The following is a 22,655-nucleotide window of genomic DNA, read 5'->3' as shown; positions in this document are numbered from 1 at the left end:
GAAAGGAATCCAGGTGCCCTGGAGCCACAAAGCCATCTCCTGGCATGCCTCCTCAGCTGGTACAACCACAGACCCCACTACACTGCCTTCTGCCATTTGCCATCTTAGCCATGGTGTAGAAATCCCTGTCTGGTTAGACCTGAAAATTTAAGGTCTCTTTATCAAGTATCTTCCCCAGAACTAGCTGGACTTGTAAAATAAAGGAAACAACTCTAGACATTTTCTTTTTGTTTCCAAAGTAAATTGAGTGGTATTCAATCCCTTGCAGCATTGAAAAGAGCAGTTTGAGAAAATGGTAAATTCTGAGCACAATTGGATATATAAAAGCATTCTTCCTCTTTTCCCTCTAACAATATTTATCCTTTCTCTCAATCAGTTTGAAGTTCAAAATCATAATTGGGAAGAATGTTATAAGTTTCCATGGAATTTTGTAATAGGTAGATTATTTAATGCCTGTGAAGTTGATTTTTGGAAAGCAAATGAATGAATGAATCCTCTTGCCAGGAGAATCTTGCAGGATTATCAGTATATGCAATGGCACTTCCTTTACACAGTATTTTCCATTAGTTTTGCATGAGACAGTCTGTGTAAGCTCATTGACATAGAAAGGCATTTTCTTTCCAGCTCTTAAATAATCACTTGGTTATAAAGCCAACAAAGTTTTTGCCTTTGAACTTCTGTGGAGAACTTTATTTTGCATGTGGTTTGAAGGTTTAGATTGTCAATTTTATGACCAAAATACTGCAATCTTTTCTAAACTGCAGGAATGTTTGTGGAGGCCTCCACAGAGAAGCTTCTCTTTTAATCTCTGCAAAGTTTGCAGTAAATATTTTGTGTGTTCAAACTACAGGCTTAGCATTCTGAAATAACTCTTTACAGATTCCCAGTTTAGAATTCTACATGTAACAGCTGAAATCTTAGAATTTTCTGAGCTAAATCTGTAAGCTTTCACTGCAGCCACTCTTCCCCACACTGACTATTCACTACAGAGCATCCAGCCTTCCTAAAAATCAATGGTTTCCTCATCAGAGTCTAACATCATGCAATTTTAATGACAGTTACACAAATCCAAAACTGTAAAGTGTATCTACATTATTCGATTAAGGTCAGAGCTGGCACTAACATTAGTTGGTATTTCATACTATTTCCTCATAGAAAAAAAAGTGCAAGATATTAATTACCCATCTTATTTTCACTTGTTTTGTGAATTGTAACTTGGTTACAATTAAGTGATCCAGGACTGATAATTTGTCTTTTGAAGATTCCTCCACTGCTGTGGCTTGTGATAGACTCCACATCCCTGTATTAGATGCTTGAATCGGCCTCAACCCTCAGAAATTGTCCACCTGACCTCCACTGGGATAACATTTTAGTTCTCAAGCAAGCATGTCAGGAAACCTTGGTTATCAAATGTTAATGGAAGTTACTTATGATTACATTCAATCCTACTTACGTGGTTTCCTCATCAGAGTCTAACATCATGCAATTTTAATGACAGTTACACAAATCCAAAACTGTAAAGTGTATCTACATTATTTGATTAAGGTCAGAGCTGGCACTAACATTAGTTGGTATTTCATACTATTTCCTCATAGAAAAAAAAGTGCAAGATATTAATTACCCATCTTATTTTCACTTGTTTTGTGAATTGTAACTTGGTTACAATTAAGTGATCCAGGACTGATAATTTGTCTTTTGAAGATTCCTCCACTGCTGTGGCTTGTGATAGACTCCACATCCCTGTATTAGATGCTTGAATCGGCCTCAACCCTCAGAAATTGTCCACCTGACCTCCACTGCGATAACATTTTGGTTCTCAAGCAAGCATGTCAGGAAACCTTGGTTATCAAATGTTAATGGAAGTTACTTATGATTACATTCAATCCTACTTACTTTACACTCTAAGAGTAAAAAAAAAAAAATAAAAGAAAAAATAAAAGAAAGTTTTCTGGCTTATAGAATAATACTATTAAAAAGGTTTTCATAATGATGAAAATGACCTCTTGTTAGCTTTCTCCTAAAGAACAGGTTCTTCAAATTCCTTAAATAATATGTTGATCCTGACACTTGACTTCCCAATCTCAGAGTGAGATCAAAATTCAGAAATTGCCTCTGATTGCCTACATCTTTTTGTATATACTGAAGAAACAAGTTATCTGCAAATTCTCAGTGCATATCAGCAAGGATATTTTTCTGCAAAATCTTCCCTCTTAATTTTAGGCCACCTGTGATCTTAAAAAGAAATCAATAGCAGTTGATGGCCATGGCCATTTCTAAGTTTACTGAATTCCTTTTTATGGGAACAAAGAACCCCAAAAGATCCTTGTGCCAAGCAGGTGAATGAATAGTGCACATCCTTAGGGATGAGCACCGAGCTGTGCTGTGGTGGGCTGACCTTGGCTGGACACCAGCTGCTGACCAAGCCACTCCATCCCATGCAATCCATGTTTTTTGCACCTCCTCTCTGGTTCAGGAGAAGATCCAGTGTAAAACCTCCTGCTCTGGAACATTTCCTGGGTGGTGGCACTCAGTTCAGGTTGGTTGCCTCACCTCATGGACTGCTCTCAGAGCACTCCTTCGTGAACAGGACAGTCTGCCAGTTCTAAAATCCTGAAAGAACAATCTACCCTGAGAGCACAATCTTATCCTTCACCTTCAGGAAATTATGTTGCAGCTTTAACTATATAAAAAATGTCCCCAGATTGTCCCATATTCAGAGAGCTTAAGCTGAAGTTACACAACCTCCGCAGTTCAGGAATATTCATGTAACAACTAGTCTGAAAATATCTCAAAGCATTTATCTTAGCTGTATTTTCTGAATCACTTCTGTGAATTTCCCTTCAGGGCACTATTGCAAAGGATATTTTTATAGTAGGTTTTTCACAGGTTCAAAATTCTGGGTTCCACTCAAGTTGTTGGATACACAATTTACAATTCAGAGCTCAAATTGTGAGGGTCAAGGTACTCAGTAATTCCTATAAATTGCCTGGAATTAGGTTGTCTGCCCTCAGCTTGTCTTCTTCAATGATGTTTCAGGGGAGGAAGAATTTCTTAAACAGTGATTTGCAGTTGATTAACTTTGACAACTTCTCCTCCTAACCTGAAATCTTCCAGATCTTTTAAAATTCTTGTTCTGTCCCTTCCTTGCTAAGAATGCTCTAGCTTTCTGACAAAAAGGGATAGTCTCTGAGAATTATATTTTTTTTCTTTTTTTTTTTTCCTGTTCATTCATTTAAGAAAAAAATTCAGGAGGTCTGTGTGCGAATGAAATTGGGATCATACTTAGGGGGAATCTTGAAGAAGCTTTTAAAAGCTGTAGCTCTTTCTTCACATAGATGAAATGATACAGTAATTATATTTCAAACTATCTTGGCAAGAAACAGTCACATCTTCATCAGAGTTTCTATATTCAGAAAACCAGAGAATCACTAAACTATCTTGGCAAGAAACAGTCACATCTTCATCAGAGTTTCTATATTCAGAAAACCAGAAAATCACTGAATATCCTGAGTTGGAAGAGACCCATCAGGAACATCAAGTCCAGCTCTGGCCCTGCACAGGACCATCCCCAAGCTTCACATCCTTTGTGCCTGAGTGTGTTGTTCGAACACCTCTGGAACTCTCTCAGGCTGGTGCTGTGACCACTTCCCTGAGGAGCCTGTTCCAGTGCCCAACCACCCTCTGGGTGTAGCACCTTTTCCTGATATCCAGACAAAACCTCTCGCAACTCAGCTTCATGCCTTCTTCTTGACTTCAGTCACAAGACTGAAGAAGAGATCAGTGCCTGCCCCTCTGCTCCCACTCATGAGGAAGCTGCAGACTGCAATGAGGTCTCCCCTCAGTCTCCTCCAGGTGGAACAAACTAAGTGACCTCAGCCACTCCTCATACAGCTTCCCCTCATGACCTTTCACCCTCCTTTGGACACTCTCCCATACTTTAATGTCTTTTTTATATGGTGGCACCCAGCACTGGAGGTGAGGCTGCCCCAGAGCAGAGCAGAGCAGGACAATCCCCTCCTTTGCCCAGCTGGTCATGCTGTGCCTGATGCCCCCAGGACAGGGTTGGCCCTCCTGGCTGCCAGGGCACTGCTGGCTCATGTTCAACTTGCCACAGACCAGGACTCCCAGGTTTCTTTCCATAGTGCTTCTCTGCAGCCTCATTCCATGGTCTACACACAGAAGCAGGGTCCCATGTGCAGAATCTGGCACTTGCCCTTATTAAACTTCATACGGTTCTTATGGCCCAGCCCTCTAATTTGAAGTAAGAAATGGTGATTGCTCATCTCTCCCATGTGAACTAACGAGACTTGCTATTGCAGAATTATTTGTTACAAAGCCCTCTATACTGAGTGCATGCTGCTCATTATGATTCTTAACTCCCTCCATGCCCACAGTTTTCCTCTCTGTCTCTTGGAGACATCAGGCTTTCGTACTTTTCTCTGGATTGCTGGATGAAAGCACAAAAGCACCCACTCAGAACTAAACTTCAATGTGAACTTTTCTTTAGAAAAACTGGCCTGTTAAGACCAAAACTGAACAAAAGTTCCAAAAGAAATACAATGTTCTACAACAAAGGAGACTATACCTGCACTCCTAAGCATAGTATGCACCATGAAAAGCACATTGGCCAAGTCAATCTTCCATAAATGCTATCACAGGGAGTAATATCAACAAAAGGAAAAGGTTCTTTATGCCCTAACTCTAAAAGAACTGCAAAACCTTTTGTTAACCTTGTTCACATCAGCCCATTCATTGGTATAATCAAGAAAATCTAATTTTAATAGCTTTCCAAACAGGCTATGAGACAACTATCTCCTGTTGGACTGCTGCATCTTTCCCTGTGGCAACAAGTGCTGCTTGCTTCACCAACTGGGTATCCTCTTGATAACATAAACCAGCTCAATTGTTTCCATATGAATGCAGATAATACATTATTACAGCACTCATTAGAAATTTTGGAAGGCTGCTCTTAAAACACTTTCTATAAACATATGAAATTGCTATTGTAATGCTAAAAATCAGTGCACTTCGTTCTAAACTTAAGCAGGTTTCAATTTCTCCCTCAGTTCCTGCACATAAGGAGAATGGAAAAAAAAGACCTTGACCACACCTCTACCTAATTAATTGCACATTGCATTTATTACTTTTTGAACTATGGAAGTTAGAGTATTAGTGTTCCTTCTTCATACAGGTCAACTGTAGAAAGGTTATGAAAGGACCAGCCATGATTTTTTACGGAATAGATTTCATACCACATGCAGCTCAGCATGGTGAGTGTCAATCTCTGACCTTTAAGACTTTTTCTGTCACCCACCTAAGCAAAAAGAATACTGGGTTTGGGACATCAGAGGCTCAGTGCACAGGTTGGCTACTAAAAGGCCTCAGGCTTTACACTGATGTAACAGGGCTGGCCTCAGGTCCTGCCTGGATTTTTGCAGGCTTGAGCTTTTTGTAGTTTAACAACTGTGTGGCAAACAGATGACTTCTGCCTAAACATGTTTCAGCTTTAGATCAGCTGTGTGAAACTGTGAGGTAACAGGCACTAACTACTGAGCAGTGATCTAGCACAGCTATCCTGCGTAGAGTGAACCTTGGATAAAAGTGAACCTTGAACAAAAATACAAACCTTGAACAAAAAGTGTCACAAAGCACAGCACAGACAGACACCAGAGGCCCCAGGACCACCATCACAAAACACAGAGACTGTGGGAGTGCAGCCTCAGAGAGGCAGGTGACACTGGGAGCAGAAACCCAAGAAAAAACAGTGCATTTTGACTGTGCTTCTAAAATTAGACTAGCAATATTTTTTTGTGCCCATGAATAAGTTGTATTCCCAATCTATCCAAAATTAAATTGTCTGTTCACCAATATCTCTTGAAAACATACGTGGTGAACTGACCAACATAAAAAGAAACAGTTTTTTAAAGGATGCTGAGAAATAAAATCTGAAATAATCTGAAAAGGCTCTTGGAGAGCAAGTCCATTGGTTTGACCATATGAGGCAGAAAAATATAGATGTAGAGATAGATATAACCTGTAGGAGAAGTAATACATATAAATAGATATAACCTGTAGGAAAAAGAATTTGATAAAAATAAAAATCAATAAGGAGTTTAAAGAAAAGCCTAGTTTTAATCTAAAATCCCTGTAAAGAGGGAGGTACAGAAATACTTCTTAATTACATAGAACTTCTTGAAAGAACTTTCTATGAAAGAATGATTAAAAACCTACATTGGTTTTAATCAATTTTAAAGGCTGAGAAGCAATTTATGCAGCCTTTAAAACACACAATGACCTTGCCCAGCTCAATAAAGAGGTACACCTGGGCTGCCCATCTTCTAAATCAAGATAAAGATGTGGGATACAGGCTCTTCATCTCTGCCTAAGCTCAGGTCCCAGACGCATTGCCCAACATGTGATAATGGAAAGTATCTGTACCCAGCAGTGAGTGCCAGAGGCACACTGTGCACAAGAGAAATACATGCTGCAAAAGACTAGAGATAGAAAGAAGAGGAAAAAAAAATCATTCTTAAATAGGAGTTACTTGACAAACAGGAACAACTACATTTACTTGCTTTTGATAAACTCTTGGAAATACCAAACCATTACACTGCAACACTACTAGGAAAACAAGACAAATGTGGGTATATTATATTATATCTCATAAAAATCATAATTAAAGTCTGAAACAAAAAACTAAAAAATATTTATTTTCTCTCCTTTGCTGAACAGTCTCATAAATCTTACTGTGCTTTCTTCCTGACTATGGAAAATACGATAATTCTATTCAATTCAGGATAATGTAGATGAATTAAATAAGCTTATTTTCCTATTCTTTTCTGTCTATATGTTTATACAGGGACCAGTCTGGGATGCTCAACTTCCTCTCCAGTTTCCAGATTTTTCACTAGTTTTACCAATGCTATTCCAGTGATTTAATTTCACAATGCTCAATGATTCAAAGCAAATGGGGATCTGTGATCCTTGTGTCCAAAGACATGTCTGAGTCAAGAGAACAGGATATTTCAAACAGAAGTGATATTTCAGATTCAAAAAATGCAAAGTCCACCTTTGTAAAAGGTGTTGTTTCACACCTAGCAGAGCTCTGCCCAGGTAGGTGTAACTGGAGCAAGGCTGCCCCAGGCTCACTGCTGCTGCTAAGCAACAAACATCACACCTTGTACTTACCATTTTAAACTCTGATTCCTACTTAGGCAGATTACTGGCTTGAAGGAAAGTGTCTGTAACCAATAATAGGCAGTCTGAGGTGTGATAATTATTTGAATGCTGATGGCACTTTAGGATGCATAATCTTTACTGTAAAATGATAGCTGGTAAGTACTGGACATGTTTCAAGACCTGCATGCTTTATAAAACTTATATCACAGCTTCCATCAGGGGCCATGGTAGACACAAACACGTGATGATAAATGCCAGTAGTTTAATATAATTGAAAATTCTGTTGTTTTCATACTGACTGCAAAATAATCTACTTTGGAAAACACTTGTTGTTAGATAATAGAAATATTAACAGCAGTATTAGCAAATGCAAAGCAGGACAGTGTGATCAAGCAGAAGCATTTAATAGAATATAAAGTCAAATATGAATGCATTTTCAGTTTGTGATGAATCATTTCATTTATACACAACAAATATATACTCATACAAATTATATTTAACATAAGTTATATATGAATGCATCAGATCACTACGTTTTGATTTGGACAGCACAAGGATATTATGTCAAATCTCATAGATCACGTTCAGAAACTCTAAATAATGTTGCCCCTTTGAGTATTTTGTAATTGTAGTCTCTTCTGGCCACTGTGTCAACAGTGTCATTTCTTGACTTCTTTCCTGTTTTCAAGCTTCCAACTATACCAGAAGGTATAGTTTGAAATAAACTTTTCAAGTTGCCTCATGCATATTCATTTTACCTTTTCATATAATTTCCCAAGCCTGTAATACAAAATTGTTCCTAGCCTGAGCATCACTACTTTTAGCCACTCACTTCGAATGATAACTGCATCTCATTCAAACCTATATTTTCTTGCCATTTCTACTTCCTTCACCTGTAACCAAGTGTCTAGCCTGTTACTTCCACTGTAAGTTCTCTGAATCAAGCACTGAATTTGTTCAACATGTTAACAGCAGATTGGTTACGGAGTACAATAATGCAGATAAAAAATACCAATAATTCTGTATATTGTTGTGTATTGTTTTGCAATTTTATGTTACAGCATTACTACATAATACTTTTTTTTTTCACCTTCTTCCCTTTTTGAAGCAAGTCTACATTGATAACTGTGTGCAAGGTAAGTACAGACATGAGGGTAATATATGGTGAAAGTTCAGCCATTTAGGAAAAAAAAGGTCCTATTCATACTGGATTTCTAGGATTAAAGGGAAGTGAAAGAAACCGTTTTTGACACAACCTGAGAGATATGCAGGGTGAGAAGATCTGACTCAAGTTGTGGTACCTAGGACTCAGTAAGAATGCTCTCCAAGGTGACTCACATTTGACCTGCCATGGTACAATATGCCCAGTGGCAGCCAGGCACAGATGAGACACAAGTAAAGAGAAGCCATCTTCTCTGTGCCACAATGTACTAAGAGTCAGAAAATGGGCAGCACAAACACACAGATTTCTAACCAGCTCCATACACAGCCCTCAAACTGTTTAACTTTCATAACTGTCTTTTAATCAGCATTGTGATAAAAAGAAAATACAGCCACAGAACCACAGAATCAATGGGGTTGGAGGGGACCTTTAAAACCCTTTAGATCCAACCGTCTTGCAATGAACAGAAACATCTCCAGCTAGATCAGGCTGTTCAACAATGACCACAAATTTGTGCCTCACAGAGGAGGTGCTGTATCACTCATAACCAAATCAACACAACCGGCACCGTGCACTGGTACACGGAAAGTGACTCTGGCCCCAGCATGAAGAGAGTTCTGTGCACCACAGGTCCCACAGCTACTATCTAGTTATATTTCCATAAAGCTGTCTAGCTCACCAGTTTCTGCTCTCAGGGACATAACCATGAGCCAGCAACACCATATCCCCAAGTGAAATCAGTCCCCTGAGCCATGTTTGTCAAGATCTCTTTTCTGAAAAAGTATGGACTGCACTTTCAGAGTATCTTGGAGACTATCTCAGGCTGGAAAACAGCACTTTATAAGAACTGATCCTGTTCAAGAAAAGCACAGCTCCCTCTCACAGGGATTTGGTCACCTTTTGCCAGACCACAAACCACACACCAAAAGCCCTGCTACTGTGTGATTTCTGTAACTGGAACACAAATGATAAATACAACTATGGTGACTATTGAAACAAGGTTTTAGAGGTTTCCTTCTATCCCACAGCGGATGGCCAAGACTCAAACACTGTAGAATGCTGTGTATGGAAGGTCCCAAAACCAATTCCTTTTCAAATGATACCAAGCTCCAAACAGAAATTTCCTATATATTTATTGAATTTATTTTTATTTAAATGAAAATGTTTTCTGTAAACAATAATAGATTGGATTTGGATAGATTTGGAAAATAATAGGTTGTCTTTCTCTTGCATGTTACCAGACAGCTGTATGAATCGATTTCTGTTCACTTTGTGATACAAACCCTATTCTGTTATTCTACCTCTTGTTCAATTTGTTTCACCTGCTTCATTCTCAAAATATGATCTCAAGTGAATGGGCTCTTCAGAAGAATGTCACTTTATGCACTAGTTTAATTACTTTTAACTTTAATTTCTGATTTATTCATATTTTAGCACAGCAGACATTTCAATACTTGGATGAAGAAATCCCATTAAAAATTTTTATTTACATAGATGGCTATGGGGGAAAAGATTTGAGATTCACAGTACTGAATAGGAAAAAAAAAAGAAAGAAAAGCAATACTGTTTGAGCAACTGTGTACAGATTTACCACACAGTCTCAAAACATTACTTCAGAAGATTACTTCAGATGCAGAACACTGGAAGATTGAGATATCCTGCCAAAAAAAAAGTGAGTGCATCAACTATACTCAAAGCAGTAGAAATTCTAATAGTCAAACTGGCAAATTTGAACAATAAGGAACACCTTTTTTATTTAGGAGCTGTTCCTCATAACCAGATTTAATCAAGCCTTCTCTCCATTTGCATAATTTCTTCAAAACACCAGGGATAATGCTTTGCCATTTTCAATCTTTTTTCCTACATTATGAGAATGCTTCTATCAAGTGTGTCTCTACAGTGTCTTTACAGAAATAAGAAATTCTGTCTTCAAGAAAGCATTAAATGTCTTCGGAAGCTTGGCCTTACTGGCAAAACTAGACTTCCTTCTGAGACAATGGGAGTGTGCTTTCTTTCATGAACTATGTTTAGCTGGTGGAACCCAAATCCCCAGTCAAAAGCTGGAATAGTGCATAAAACTACGTCAGTTTGGGAGATATCTCCCACTTCTTCTCTTACATATTATTTTTAGCAGGAATGGCTGGCTTTTCTGTTGTGCCCCCTTGCCTCCAATGCATGACTTCTTTGCACATTCTGATACTAACCTGCAAACAAAGGACAGACATCCCCAAGCAGTACCTCTTTCCTCTGTCCTGATGCCCTACCAACTTTCTGCTGAATTACATGTGTTGAGGACAGAGCATGCTACTGGATGGAACTGAAAACAGGCTGGAACAAAAACAATAGGAAAGGGTGCAGAGGACTTACTGGTAGGTGGTGGGACTGACGTTGATGCGGCGTGGGTGACTTCCTGACTCGAACTTGCTGGCCAGGGTGACGTTGTTCCCAAAGAGGCAATAGCGCGGCATTCTCACACCAACCACGCCGGCCAACACCGAACCTGAGTGAATGCCTATCCTCATCTGCAAAAAAACATGAGACCCACGTCAGGCTGCCTCTCCTGAGCCACTAAGGGTAATGGCATTAGCACCCATCTACAAGCAGCACTTTCAAATAAAGAGTAAACGAAAGAAGAAAGAGTGAAGTGGAAAAAAACCCAGACTGTTCTATTCCTCTAGCTTAGATCAGACGCAGTTAAAAGAATGAAGAATAAAAAGATTATTATCTTTTCACAAAACTATTTTCTTCTATGCTCATTTGCTGGAGACCGTGACAGTCAAAATAGAAATCATGAGCAGAATAGGATGGGATCACCCAGAATTACTGCAATATCAGCCATCTAATTAAACAAATATTACAGAGGTTATTTTTGCCACTGCTTCTGACACAGGCTTTAAAGTAACATCCAGTTTTTCTCAAACTGGCAGGAAGAGTAGTTAAGTGGAGTGAATGTGTAAGTTACTTTTATCTCCTCCATATTTTTCTTCCAAACTCTTCAAGGTCTAAGGTCTTTCTCACTTTGTCATATTGCAGTGGTGAGAATGCTGAAGACTGAGGCACCAATGATTTTAAAGGTAATTGTATCCTCCTCAAAATAAGGAGGAAAAAAATTCCCAGCAAGTTATAAAACTCATATGACTATTTCAGCCATCATTCCCTGTAACTGTCTGAGATCTGGCAATTGCATAGACCTGTACAGCTCATAGTCACCATCCAAGTTTCCTTCAGAATGAATAATCAGAGATTTATTCTGCATACATTTTAGCTAAAAATTGTGTTTGCCAAGAAAATTTTTTACAGATAGGGAAGTCTTCTTCTCTTGTTAACTTTATAACAGTAAAAAATTGAAAAGAAGATTTTATATCTTCTGAGCACACTCTTGCTCAGAGCAACTGGACTGCTGCAAAACTTAAGGTTAAGGAAATAAATATCAGCTACTAACAGAGTCTGATGGGGTATGAATAAGTGATTTACCTAACACTGTACTCAATATGGTCCTTTTACTTACTTAATTCACAGTTATTGCACTGTGCTTTTGTCTAGCAGTCCCTGTTTTTTTAATTAAAAAATATGGACTCAAATACAGATTTAAAAAATAAATCATTGTTACACCTTTTTATGTAAAGAAAATGCCAGCATTTGATAACATTGGTGTCCATGAAGTTTTAAGAACACGTGGGACCCCACGTTATTTCACTGACTATGGTTCTTCCCACATGCCCAAGACTTTCACCATGCAGCTAAGCACTCTTCTAATTTTGTTCCTGTCTTATGTGTCACAGAAAATGGTGGTTCAGAATTATATCTGCTATACAGTAAACTCCTGCATAACCTAAGGACATGTTCTGCATTCAGTGTGATACTGCTTACAACATTTTCACAGGCAGCCTAAAACCCTCAGTCTTCACAACAACGATGTTAATTACAGACTAGGTTGTTTGGTTTGTTTCTTTCTTTCTCCTTCTTTCTTTCTTTTTTTTTTTTAATATCTGTAAATAAGAATCACTCACTTTAATTGAACTTTCAAACCTTTACTATGGTTTGGAAGCCAGACACAGAAATCCTTCAAATCCTCTATTCCATAGGGCTAGAAGCATCCATGAACTTGGTCTGCCTGCTAGCATCTGTGCAAACTCATAATACTTGGGTTATTTTGGTCATCTTTAGGAGAAATAAGATTTCCTGCTTTTGCTACAACACACATTTAAACTCCACTGTCCATTACCAGTGGAGAAAAGTGCTCCTGCACTCGTGAATTGGGTAAACAGTCCTTCTCCCTATAGGTGAGGTCAGTATCTGCCCTCAGTGAAAGACTAGGAGCAGGAAGTCTTGCTCACACAACAGCCAGCATGCTGTCAGCTTTTAATAAGTAATAACCTATTTACAATGTCTTGTTCTTGTGAGATGGGAGGTGAGTTAGTAATTTTGCACACAATTTTAGGAACAAAGCTAATGAAATCCATTTGTTTCATTGCAACTCTGCCTGTTTATTTAAAAATCACAAATTAACTGTGTGCTGTGACCTCTTCCACAGTACATTCCATCACATGTAAAGGCCAGATTGAAACTGTAAGGAAAAGTATTTGCTTTGTTTTCCTTTAAAAACACAAGAAGACTATATATTTGAGAGGTTGGAAAATATTACAGCAAAAAACATACTAAGAAAATAAAATTTGCTTTTGCAATATATGCAGTGAAAGCTGAAGTTATTGTTGGTTGTTTTGTTAATTTCATTCTTTCCTTTTCATTGCTTTCTTTTATATTGCCAATAGTTTTTTATCACTCAGTGCTTCAGTGGCAGACATGAGTGTTCTTCTGTACTATCTATCTTAAGAGGTATTTAAAAAACACTTGCTCCTACAATGAAAAAGGTAGATATAGTCCCACAAACACAGGTTAAACTACATAGAGAGAGTCAAAACCTGAAGTTTTCATTGGGTGGAAGAAAGTTGATGTAGGCTTTCTCAATAAACCTTAGAGCTAAATTACACTAAGAATGGCTTACCATAAAGCTCCACATCTGCTTTATTATATAGTTCTCTACAAGAAAAGAGCTTGCAAACACTGATGCTCTTGCCATAAATTACTCCTTAGTGTGCCTTATTATACCAAGAATAACCATTATATTGGTCCTATAGTACTTTTTAGAGAAGTATGTTTATTTCAAAGTGTCTTTTCAAGATTTTACTTCATTTGCAGATTCATTGTTCTGGTCTTTTCCCCATAGAGTTGAAAACTGTTGTGTTAACAGCTTCAGGCTCTTTTTTACAAAGGAAAAAAAAAAGTCTGATCAAATTATTAACAAGAAGGCACTTACTGGGAACATCAACCTTTCACACTACCTTTGCAGTAAAGAAAATCTGCCTAGACCACATAAATTAGAACAACAACAGTTACACAAATATAGTTATAGTTCCCAAGCTGTATTGTACATGTAGCCCTTATCAGTGCTCTCTCAAAACATTAAATATTAAAAATAGCATAGAGAGTGAAAATTAGGTGACAACACTAAGATGCATTTTTTTCTATCATAACTCTGTTTATTCCTTTTAATATACGAGTAGTACAAATTATACATTTATTAACTGTCTTTAATGGAGCATTTTTAATAAAATGCATTCTTTTCATATGTACTAACTGCTCCTTTGTATGTCCTTAATTATTTAATTAATAATTAAAGATAACAGGGAAGCATATAGCTGAACCGGAAAATTCAGAGGCATTATGCACACAAATGGAATGGTGAATCTTTGGAAACTATCACAAAGAGAAGACAGCTGTGAAAAAAAAATAACCAGTAAATACCATTCCTCCAAGAGGTAAGGAACAGTGAAGAGATCCACAAAAGCCAAAGACATTTCTAAAGCATCATCCCAGAAGGCACAATGGCAAAAGAGACATGAACAGGTGGGACAAATACAGAGAGACCTGTGAGAGATCTTTTAGATGAACAGGGACAACTTGAACTGAGTGCAATGAAAAACGAGAAAAAAAGATGAACAGATCTGATCCCTGCAAGAGCCGTGGTAGTAGTGAAGTGGAGAAAAGCTGATGAGTCAGAGGTGTAAAAGAAAAGCAGCCTGCATTGATCAATGTAATGTGAGAGGAAAGACATGGCTATGTGCAAAGCAAAAGAAGCTTCCAAAGCTTGTATTAAGAAAGCAGCAGTATTTGGATATTTCTTACAGGATAAGGCACAAAGAGCAGAAATGTCTAATACCTGAGTGACCAGAAGGATTTTGTTTAGTAGTGATCAAGAAGAAGATTCATAAGGAAAGATGAGAAGCACTGGTCATCATCTAAAATGACCAGTGGAAATGTGCCAGAAGTGGTACCAATGAGAGCTGATAGTCCAGACTAGACTGCAAGAGGAAAGTCAAGAACAAACAGGAACAAGCATGAACAGCACAAAAATATTTGTTCTTTTTCTGAACTGAACATTCTGCTACTGAATTCTTCTGATGTCCCCAATCTTAAAAAAATTGTATGCCACTTCTTTACACCTCCCCATTGCCAAAGAATGATTTTCCTCTTTTATATCTAGAAGAGCTGGGGTTTTTACTTAGTTGAGTTTTGTTTCTTTTTTATGTTCTGTGCAATTTCATTTACTTGCAATTTTCTGAATGCCTTCTTAGGCACCATACTGAAAACTGCACTCTTACATCAAAATAAAGCCTATTGCAACTGAGATGAGAGTAAATGCAACACTGAAAATTCACAACCCATCTACAATTGACTTTATGGGGAAGAGGCAAAAATATTTTAGTAACAGTAAATGAATGCAGTGGCATGCCTAAAGTAAATTTCATCATTGCTGCTTTACTTCTTAATAGTTTTTTTTGTTAATCAGCACTCTCTCTCAAAAAAAAAAAAATCCAGTCATTTTCATTAGGGTCAAAGCTCTTGAGTTTTTTCTCTTTTGAAACCTTTTAGAAAAATGTATTCTCCTTCATCTTTCCTCATTTCTCCACATCATTTTCAAGGCAAAAATTAGAGTGCAAGTGGAAAGACAGTCTAAGAAGTAGTACTTGTCCACTCAAGAATGTTTTTGAAAACCTCAAATCTAAAATGTTTTGACCAATATAAGTTTGCATATTGATAAGCAATAGAATATATTAGTCTTATTTCCCTTCACTCAAAACTGAGACATTTCATTATTTAAAAATAATTCCTTTATTAATTAGACCACAGAAAAATGGTTCAGGCTGTAATGCTTCCTGAAAGGAAAATTAAGCGGGTTTTAAATTATTCCTCAATCTTCACATATACATGGTGCTGTGCAAGAATATTTGAAGTCATGCTTATGGGCTTACAAATCTATTTTAAAAAGCACAATTCATGCTTTATTCAGAAGAAAAGAGACTAATAGGCAACAGCATGGAGAATTGCATAAGGGTATAATTGTGAAGAATGATTTCTGAGTTGAAAAGAAAAGGACTGCAAATATTTTTGCACAGCACCATGTACATAAGAAGCTTGAGGAATAGTTTAAATCCAGCTTAATTTTCCTTTCAAGAAACATTACAGTTGAACCATTTTTCTGTGGTCTCATTAATAAAGGGATTATTGAATAAATTGAAGGGCAAAGTAGGAAGAAGAAGAGTCTGTGGGTACCTTTCTTTTTGTCTTCTAGTAAAGAATAGTTGATACTAAAACATGCAAGCAGACTTTCCAACTCACACTAAAGGTAACCACATAACCTCTCTTCTGATGAGCACAGGGTGAAAAAACATGCCCATTTCCAAAGTTCTCTCTCTGCAACCAGCAATTTTCAGTTCAGGGATTTCCTGAGCCAAAAGAAATTCTTTTTGCAGAGAAAATGTGTTTGATATTCAGTTCCTCTTCAAATATGAATGACGGTAACATTTCAGCATGCATTCTTTCTTTGCACCACCACATGGAAAGAAGGACCTTAATAAACAGTTCTCACACTCTGAAAAACACACTCCCATGCTAGAAAGAGAAGTCTCAGGTTGTCTCACAGGTTAACTGCATCCAGAAGGACACACAATCCATTTTCTCAGAACTGTCTGCCTTACACAGAGAGAGGGGAAGGAGAGAGGACAGGCTGGGAAGTAGCTGACACAGTTTGGAAAACAACCATGGGCAAAAGTGATCCCCCACTCAGCCAACCTGGAGCTTTTCAAGCCTCTATAACATGACTGACTGACAGCTGCTCAAGACTTTGTGCTGAGCTGAGCAGAGCTCAGGGCTGGCACAAGGCAGCAGCTGCATGAAAACAGTTCCAGGCACACGGATGGCCCAAGCCAGAAAAGCAATTAAATACAATAGAAAGCATTCTGCTGGATCAGGACTTTTGGTATCAGCCAAAATAATGTATATTGCTATCTGTACAGTAACATTTCTTAGTCAAAAGCTCCTCACTTTCTGGCCTAAAATACTGATTGATACTCTGTGTTTCAGTATGGAGCTTCTCCCTTCTGTCCTTGCAGTGTCCTTCAGAAAGGAAAAAGTCACCTCTTGCAGGGTGTCTTAGCTATTAGTCCATGACACACATCCAGATTATTTCAAACAGAATCTGCCTAATTCTGTAGGGTGTTTTCTGCTCTAATATCTTCTAGCAGCTTCTACAGCAGCACTATCTCTAAATCCAACATATGCCTTACACAGGGACATTTACTTGTAAAATGTCTCAATGTAAAACAGACTCTCCAGAGCTCAGAGGTCTAAAATCAGGGCCACACACTGGTGAGTCAATGTGCCTTTCTGCTCCTTCAGAGGACTGCAAGTTGATAGGACTGACAGCTATGTCCTGACATATGCTTTAGTGTGTGGGTTATCTGTATTCTTAGATAGATTTATAAATATCACAGTGTCTTTCTGGAAAGGGACATATGACAGTACAGCTCACTACAGAATTGTTGCCAAGGAACAGACCTGCTCAGAGGAAAATTTAGATCACTTGAATTTCACAAGGTGTTCTATAGAAACACTTAACTTCTTTTCTAATCAGAATTTCCTACATTTTTTACTCACAAAATTATTCAACCCATCTGAAGCAAAATACACAGCAAATTAGACAGGGACAATGAAAAATAGAGTAATAAACTAATAAAGAATGAATGCCTTAGGATCAATAAATCTATTTTAAATAGCTATTGGGTAAGGCAATCATGTGGTTTGTGCAAAAGAGAAGCAATTAAATTATAACCAATGTGATGCATTTTGCATATGTACATCCCTGGGCTATGGTCTTGGCATACAGTCCCTTCTACTGAATGTGGGAAAAGGAGCTATGAATCATTTCTACATAAAGAAGCCCCAGACTTGAAGGATGAAATTATTTCTCTCTTTCCCTTGAAGTTCTTTCACCATGATCTAGGCTAGCCCTGCTTTGAATAGTGGTTGGATTAGTTAACCTTCAGAGGTTCCTTGCAGCTTCCTTTACTTCACAACTCTGTATTTTAAAAATTTTCATGTTGAAAAATTATACACCTGTGAGTCTCCATCAGCAGTATGAGATAGAATTAGATGAAGTAAAAACAAAAATGAAGACTCAGACTAGTTTTGGGAACTCATTAGTTCTAGCATCAAGGGAAAGTTTACTCTGGGCAAGTTATTTTTGATCCAAATGGGATCATGTGAATTCAGTATGGCACTGCTCAGTGTCTAGGTTAGAAGAGGATTTGGGTCAACTGTAAGGAAACTTATGACCTGAAATTATTTACTGGAGGGGGTTCTGAGTGGAGAGGTGGGTGTTAAATGACGTAAATGAGAATTTTCAGAGCTGCTAAACAGCAAAATAAAACCTATATCCTTCCCCTACGGTTCCAAACAAGAAACATTAAAGTTAATGAGCTGCTTCATGAGCTGCTTCTCACTCACCAATAAAACATTGCATTTCATTGTTGATGGGGCATTTAATCAAAACCACCTTTTATTGTTTTCTTTAAATAGTAATTTCCACAGTAGGAATTTAATTACTATGTGAACCTGTGTGTTCAGGCACTTAAAAAAGAGCTAATCACTCACACAAGCCCACATAGCAGTGGAGGATTTTTCCCAGCCTCCCCACCACTGACACCCAAAAAAGAAAAATATTCATCAGAAAGTTCTCTTTGATCCCTAGTGTAGGAGGACATCTTTGTCTCCCAGTGCCATCATATGACATATACTGAATGGATTGGGTGATACTTTAACAGGGATAAATGACACATGCTCAAAATATTTAAGAGAACAAAAAAACTATATGCAAAAAAAAAAAGAAAAAAAAAAGTTTGACCTAAGTGTTTTAACCTCAAGAATCAACCTTTGATACTTTTCCTAATTTAAGGTAAATTTCACCTAATTGCAACAACCTAGACGTTAGCCAGCATCATTTAAGTTAGGTTTCTAGACTCCTGCTAAACACAGGAGGTAAATAACCTCAGGGCTGCAATTCTTCATATTTTAAAATTGGCACACAGGAGAGGTTGAATCACTCACTCCTGAAGCTGTCTAACTCTCCTGGTGGAACAGAGAAGGATATTTAATTGTAAATTTAACCTGGACACCTCATAAACAGAGAGCTAAAGAAGGTGAGATGAATTCAACTCTCAGCCTAAAAGGCAAAGTTGACACATTTACCTTTATGTAAAATGAGCTACATTCTTGTGCATAAATCATCAAAAATACTTGTGTTGATGGATGGGACCCCATCAAAAGATCATTCTCTTTGTAGAACTGCAGAAATTTCTTCAGATGATTTAATGTAATGGTCTTTGAATCTAGCCTGCATCTTTGAGACTGTAAAATGAAATGACCTTTCAATGGCAGAGTCATGCTTTGTCTTTTGACAGTACAGGTTCTTAGACATCGATGAAAGCCAGATTGATCTGCTTTGGGAAGAGCTTGAAGCAATCAACAAGGATCACAGCAGCTTTTATATAAAACCACTGATCTCTAACAATCTTACCATTTTACTACTAGAAGCAACCTTAGCCTCTACAATAATGATGTATCACAGTTTTCCCAATGGCTTCCACACTATTTATGAAACCTAAATTGTTGCCCATGTCATATAAACCTCTACCACCACAAGGTATGTTGATACTTTTTGCACCAAGAGGAGATACATTTTAAGCATGTAGTTTCTACTGGATGCCCCAGCTTCTTGCAATCAGCACCAAGGCAGACATAATTAAAAAAAAAAAAATTATTAAACTCCCTGCTCCATATGAACACTGTATACATGACAAAAGAAAAAAAAAAAATCAGTGGCTCAGGCTTTAAAAATGTACCTGTTCTTAAATTGGGAAAAGCAGACAGACTGCTGCCTTCAGCACTTCTCAGTCTAACAATACAGCCAATTAAATTGTTCAAGAAATGACTGGATGTTGCACTTAGTGCTACAGTCATGTTGACAAGGTGGTGATCAGCCAAAGGCTGGATGGACTCAACAATCCAAGAGGTCTTTTCCAACATAAATGACTCTGTGTGATTCTGTGACTCTGTGATAGAAATACCTGAAACAAGTCAATTTATGCCCTCTTTTGAAAAACTAAGTCAAGGAATGACCACATAAAAGATAAAAGGCTAAAGAAACCCCAAGCTGTGCATAAAGATTACATAGAATTGCAGGCTTTAATAGCTAGAATATAGTTTGCTTCCTTGTGAAGAAACATAAGGCACTGCTACCATCATAGAGATTTGAATACTAAATGCGCAACATAACAACTTGTTCTCAAGCTCAAATAAAAAATAAATATAAATATGCCTGTAAAGTAAAGTTTCCATATGACAGCTGGGACATACAGATATTTTATACCTTATAAGTGCCAATGTTTGAACAGCTCACTGTATTAGATAATAATTAAGCACCTCACTTTAAAATGATAATGCTGCTGTGTTCCTTTGCTTGTTCACCAGTTTGACTTTAAGAACTGCAATTTCTATAGACTGAACACAAGACAATGTAAGATGATGACAATGATTTTTGAAAAATTTACCCAACTCTTATGCCTGGAGCAAACCTCCACAGCTGGCAGTGGCGATTGCATACAGAGGGAAATGAGGGTCTGTGACTGTATGGATCCTATAAACAAGAGACTAAGAGACTTCACCATGGCTATAATTGGGAAGGGGTTTATTAATACTCCTTATCGCCTTTGTACTTCACCATCACAAAGCCGCAGATCTTTGCAGGGAAAGTGAAATCCTTCCTCAGTGAGTTCAAAATACACATTCACATAAAATGATTTTTCTGAAGTCTTTCAGACAGGCAAATCCAGACAGTTGTGAATAACTTCTTCATACAACAAAGGGAATTAGCACAAAGAGAAAGGCAGCTGGTTTGCACTGAACTGAGGATTGTAGCAAATTATCTAAGCATTTAGTGAGTCTCCTGATTCCTGTATTGACAGCGCTTCAGCAAGTCAATCAAGCTTTCTTGACACCACAAAACAAACCATAACAAAAGCTAGGATCAGAACTCAAGAGTATTCTGTACAGCTCTGTTACCTTCACTGAAAATCTAGGTTTAGAAAAGGACACTTGTAAATAAAATGGTTAATGAAATATATGAAAAATCACTCTGCAGCTCATACAAAATGTAACATTTTCCATTCCTAGATTCAAGGTGGAAATCTACAAGCAATATCTGATCGTTATTGAACACCAGATGTACCATGAATAAGAATGAGATACTATTTCACTGTTTGTTTAAATTGCTTCAGAGAAAACTCTTTACTGCACTACAATTTAAAGACCATTCAGGATAAATTTGCATGTTCTGGTGCTTTCATGACTAGAAAGATTTTGATCTTATTCAAAAAATCAGCAAATGAAGGCCTGATGATGTCAAGAATATGACAAAACCCAAACAGAGACTAATTGCTCTCAGATGAAGGTGAATCACTTATGGGAAGGAAAGATTTCAATGTTCAGTCTAATAACTTTCCTTCATTTCATTCAATGATCTCTCCCACTGTGCCTAACACTCATCCCTCTCACAGAGACACACTGACAAAGAACAAAGCATGGCAACACATACCGTTATTTTTGGCTTGTAATTTCTATAAAAAATAGCAATATTAATGAATATGTTATAGTATTTCCTTTTCTGTAGGTTATGCATTTTGCAATTGCAAAAAATTAAACATTAGTATGCTTAGCCAAGATTATCTCTGCCCATCTTCACCAGCTTTTATCAATTAATTTCAATTTCCATAATCCATGAACATATAGACCACAATTTAAGCATATTTATGCTATTTTTTGTGTAAGACCAGAAAAGAAAGCCAGAGACTTTAAATCTCAATTATCATTGCATGTTCTTTTGAAAATGTAAAACTAATCTAGTTTGGGAGGCAGTAGAAGATGATCGTATGGCATATCTATAACTTCTTGTTTGTCACTGCTCTCCAGCCAACCTTTAATGACACTAACTGAGTGCATTTGGCTGCTGAGGGGCAGCCCTGGATTTTGCTTATCCAGCATTCTCATTGCTTGCTTCTTTCCTGCTGTTTCTCCCAACTGATTATGCTTTATTTGAAACTTTTCCAGTCAAATTCTTCAGCCAAGAAGTGGGCGAAGAATCTCTCTTGGTGCAACCTTTTTTGACAAGTCCCTTAGTTCTAAGTCTTGTTCTTTACTCCTTTCCTCCCAATTGATGCAGAATGTGTTTTCACTAAAAGAATTCCTTTATTTTCTGGTGCCTTGTTCTTTATCAGTGTGTCTGAGAGGAAGTGTGTCTGTGAATATTAAATCATGAAAATTTGATAATTTTTATTTGTATTTAACTTGAGTTGAAATTTGTGGATAAATGAAATAAAGTAGAAGAAATCTCACTCAACGTTGTGTGTAATAAATAAAATTCAGCATAACTTATTTTTATTTATTGTATTTGTTAATGATCTGCAATAAACAACACAACAATGCAAGTAAACAGATCCTGCAAACTGAATGCATCTAGAAATAGACTCTGAATTAAAAACACACAATTAAAGAGAGAAGGCTGGGAAATTGTGAGTGAAGATTAAAATGAACTTCAGATAGCATGCAATCTTGTCACATGAAAGAAGTAATCTGGGGTTATGAACATCATCTGATACCTATAGTTCCTTCCTACATAATTCTAGTCAACTCACCAAGCCTATTAAATTAAAACCTAGGTTCTGTCAACAGCTGTGATTTCTGAAAAGATCAACAATCTCTTCAGAAAGGATTTAATTAGAGGGAAACTAAAAATCTGTAAATGCTTACAGCTTGGCTAATTATTACTCAATAGGGGAAGCGTGATAATCATCTACCAGTATGTGCAAGATGCTAATATCAAAGAGGGACACATGGGGACACAACTAGAAATAAACAATTT

General features: G+C 37.4%; 1 protein-coding gene across 1 annotated transcript in view; it reads right to left on the bottom strand.

Annotated features, from left to right (window-relative positions):
• The window catches only part of GUCY1A2 (guanylate cyclase 1 soluble subunit alpha 2), a 137,362-nt gene that overhangs the window by 1,565 nt on the left and 113,142 nt on the right, over positions 1 to 22,655 (bottom strand). Inside the window, exon 7 of the mRNA XM_039718384.1 lies at positions 10,709 to 10,863. Coding sequence (XP_039574318.1) covers positions 10,709 to 10,863 — 155 coding nt within the window. The remainder of the gene's footprint in view (positions 1 to 10,708; positions 10,864 to 22,655) is intronic.

Source organism: Passer montanus, unplaced genomic scaffold (assembly GCF_014805655.1).
Source record: "Passer montanus isolate IOZ18808 unplaced genomic scaffold, ASM1480565v1 scaffold4, whole genome shotgun sequence".
Taxonomy (NCBI): domain Eukaryota; kingdom Metazoa; phylum Chordata; class Aves; order Passeriformes; family Passeridae; genus Passer; species Passer montanus.
The sequence above is the reverse complement of the archived record's forward strand: the minus strand, read 5'-3'. Positions and strand labels throughout refer to the sequence as shown.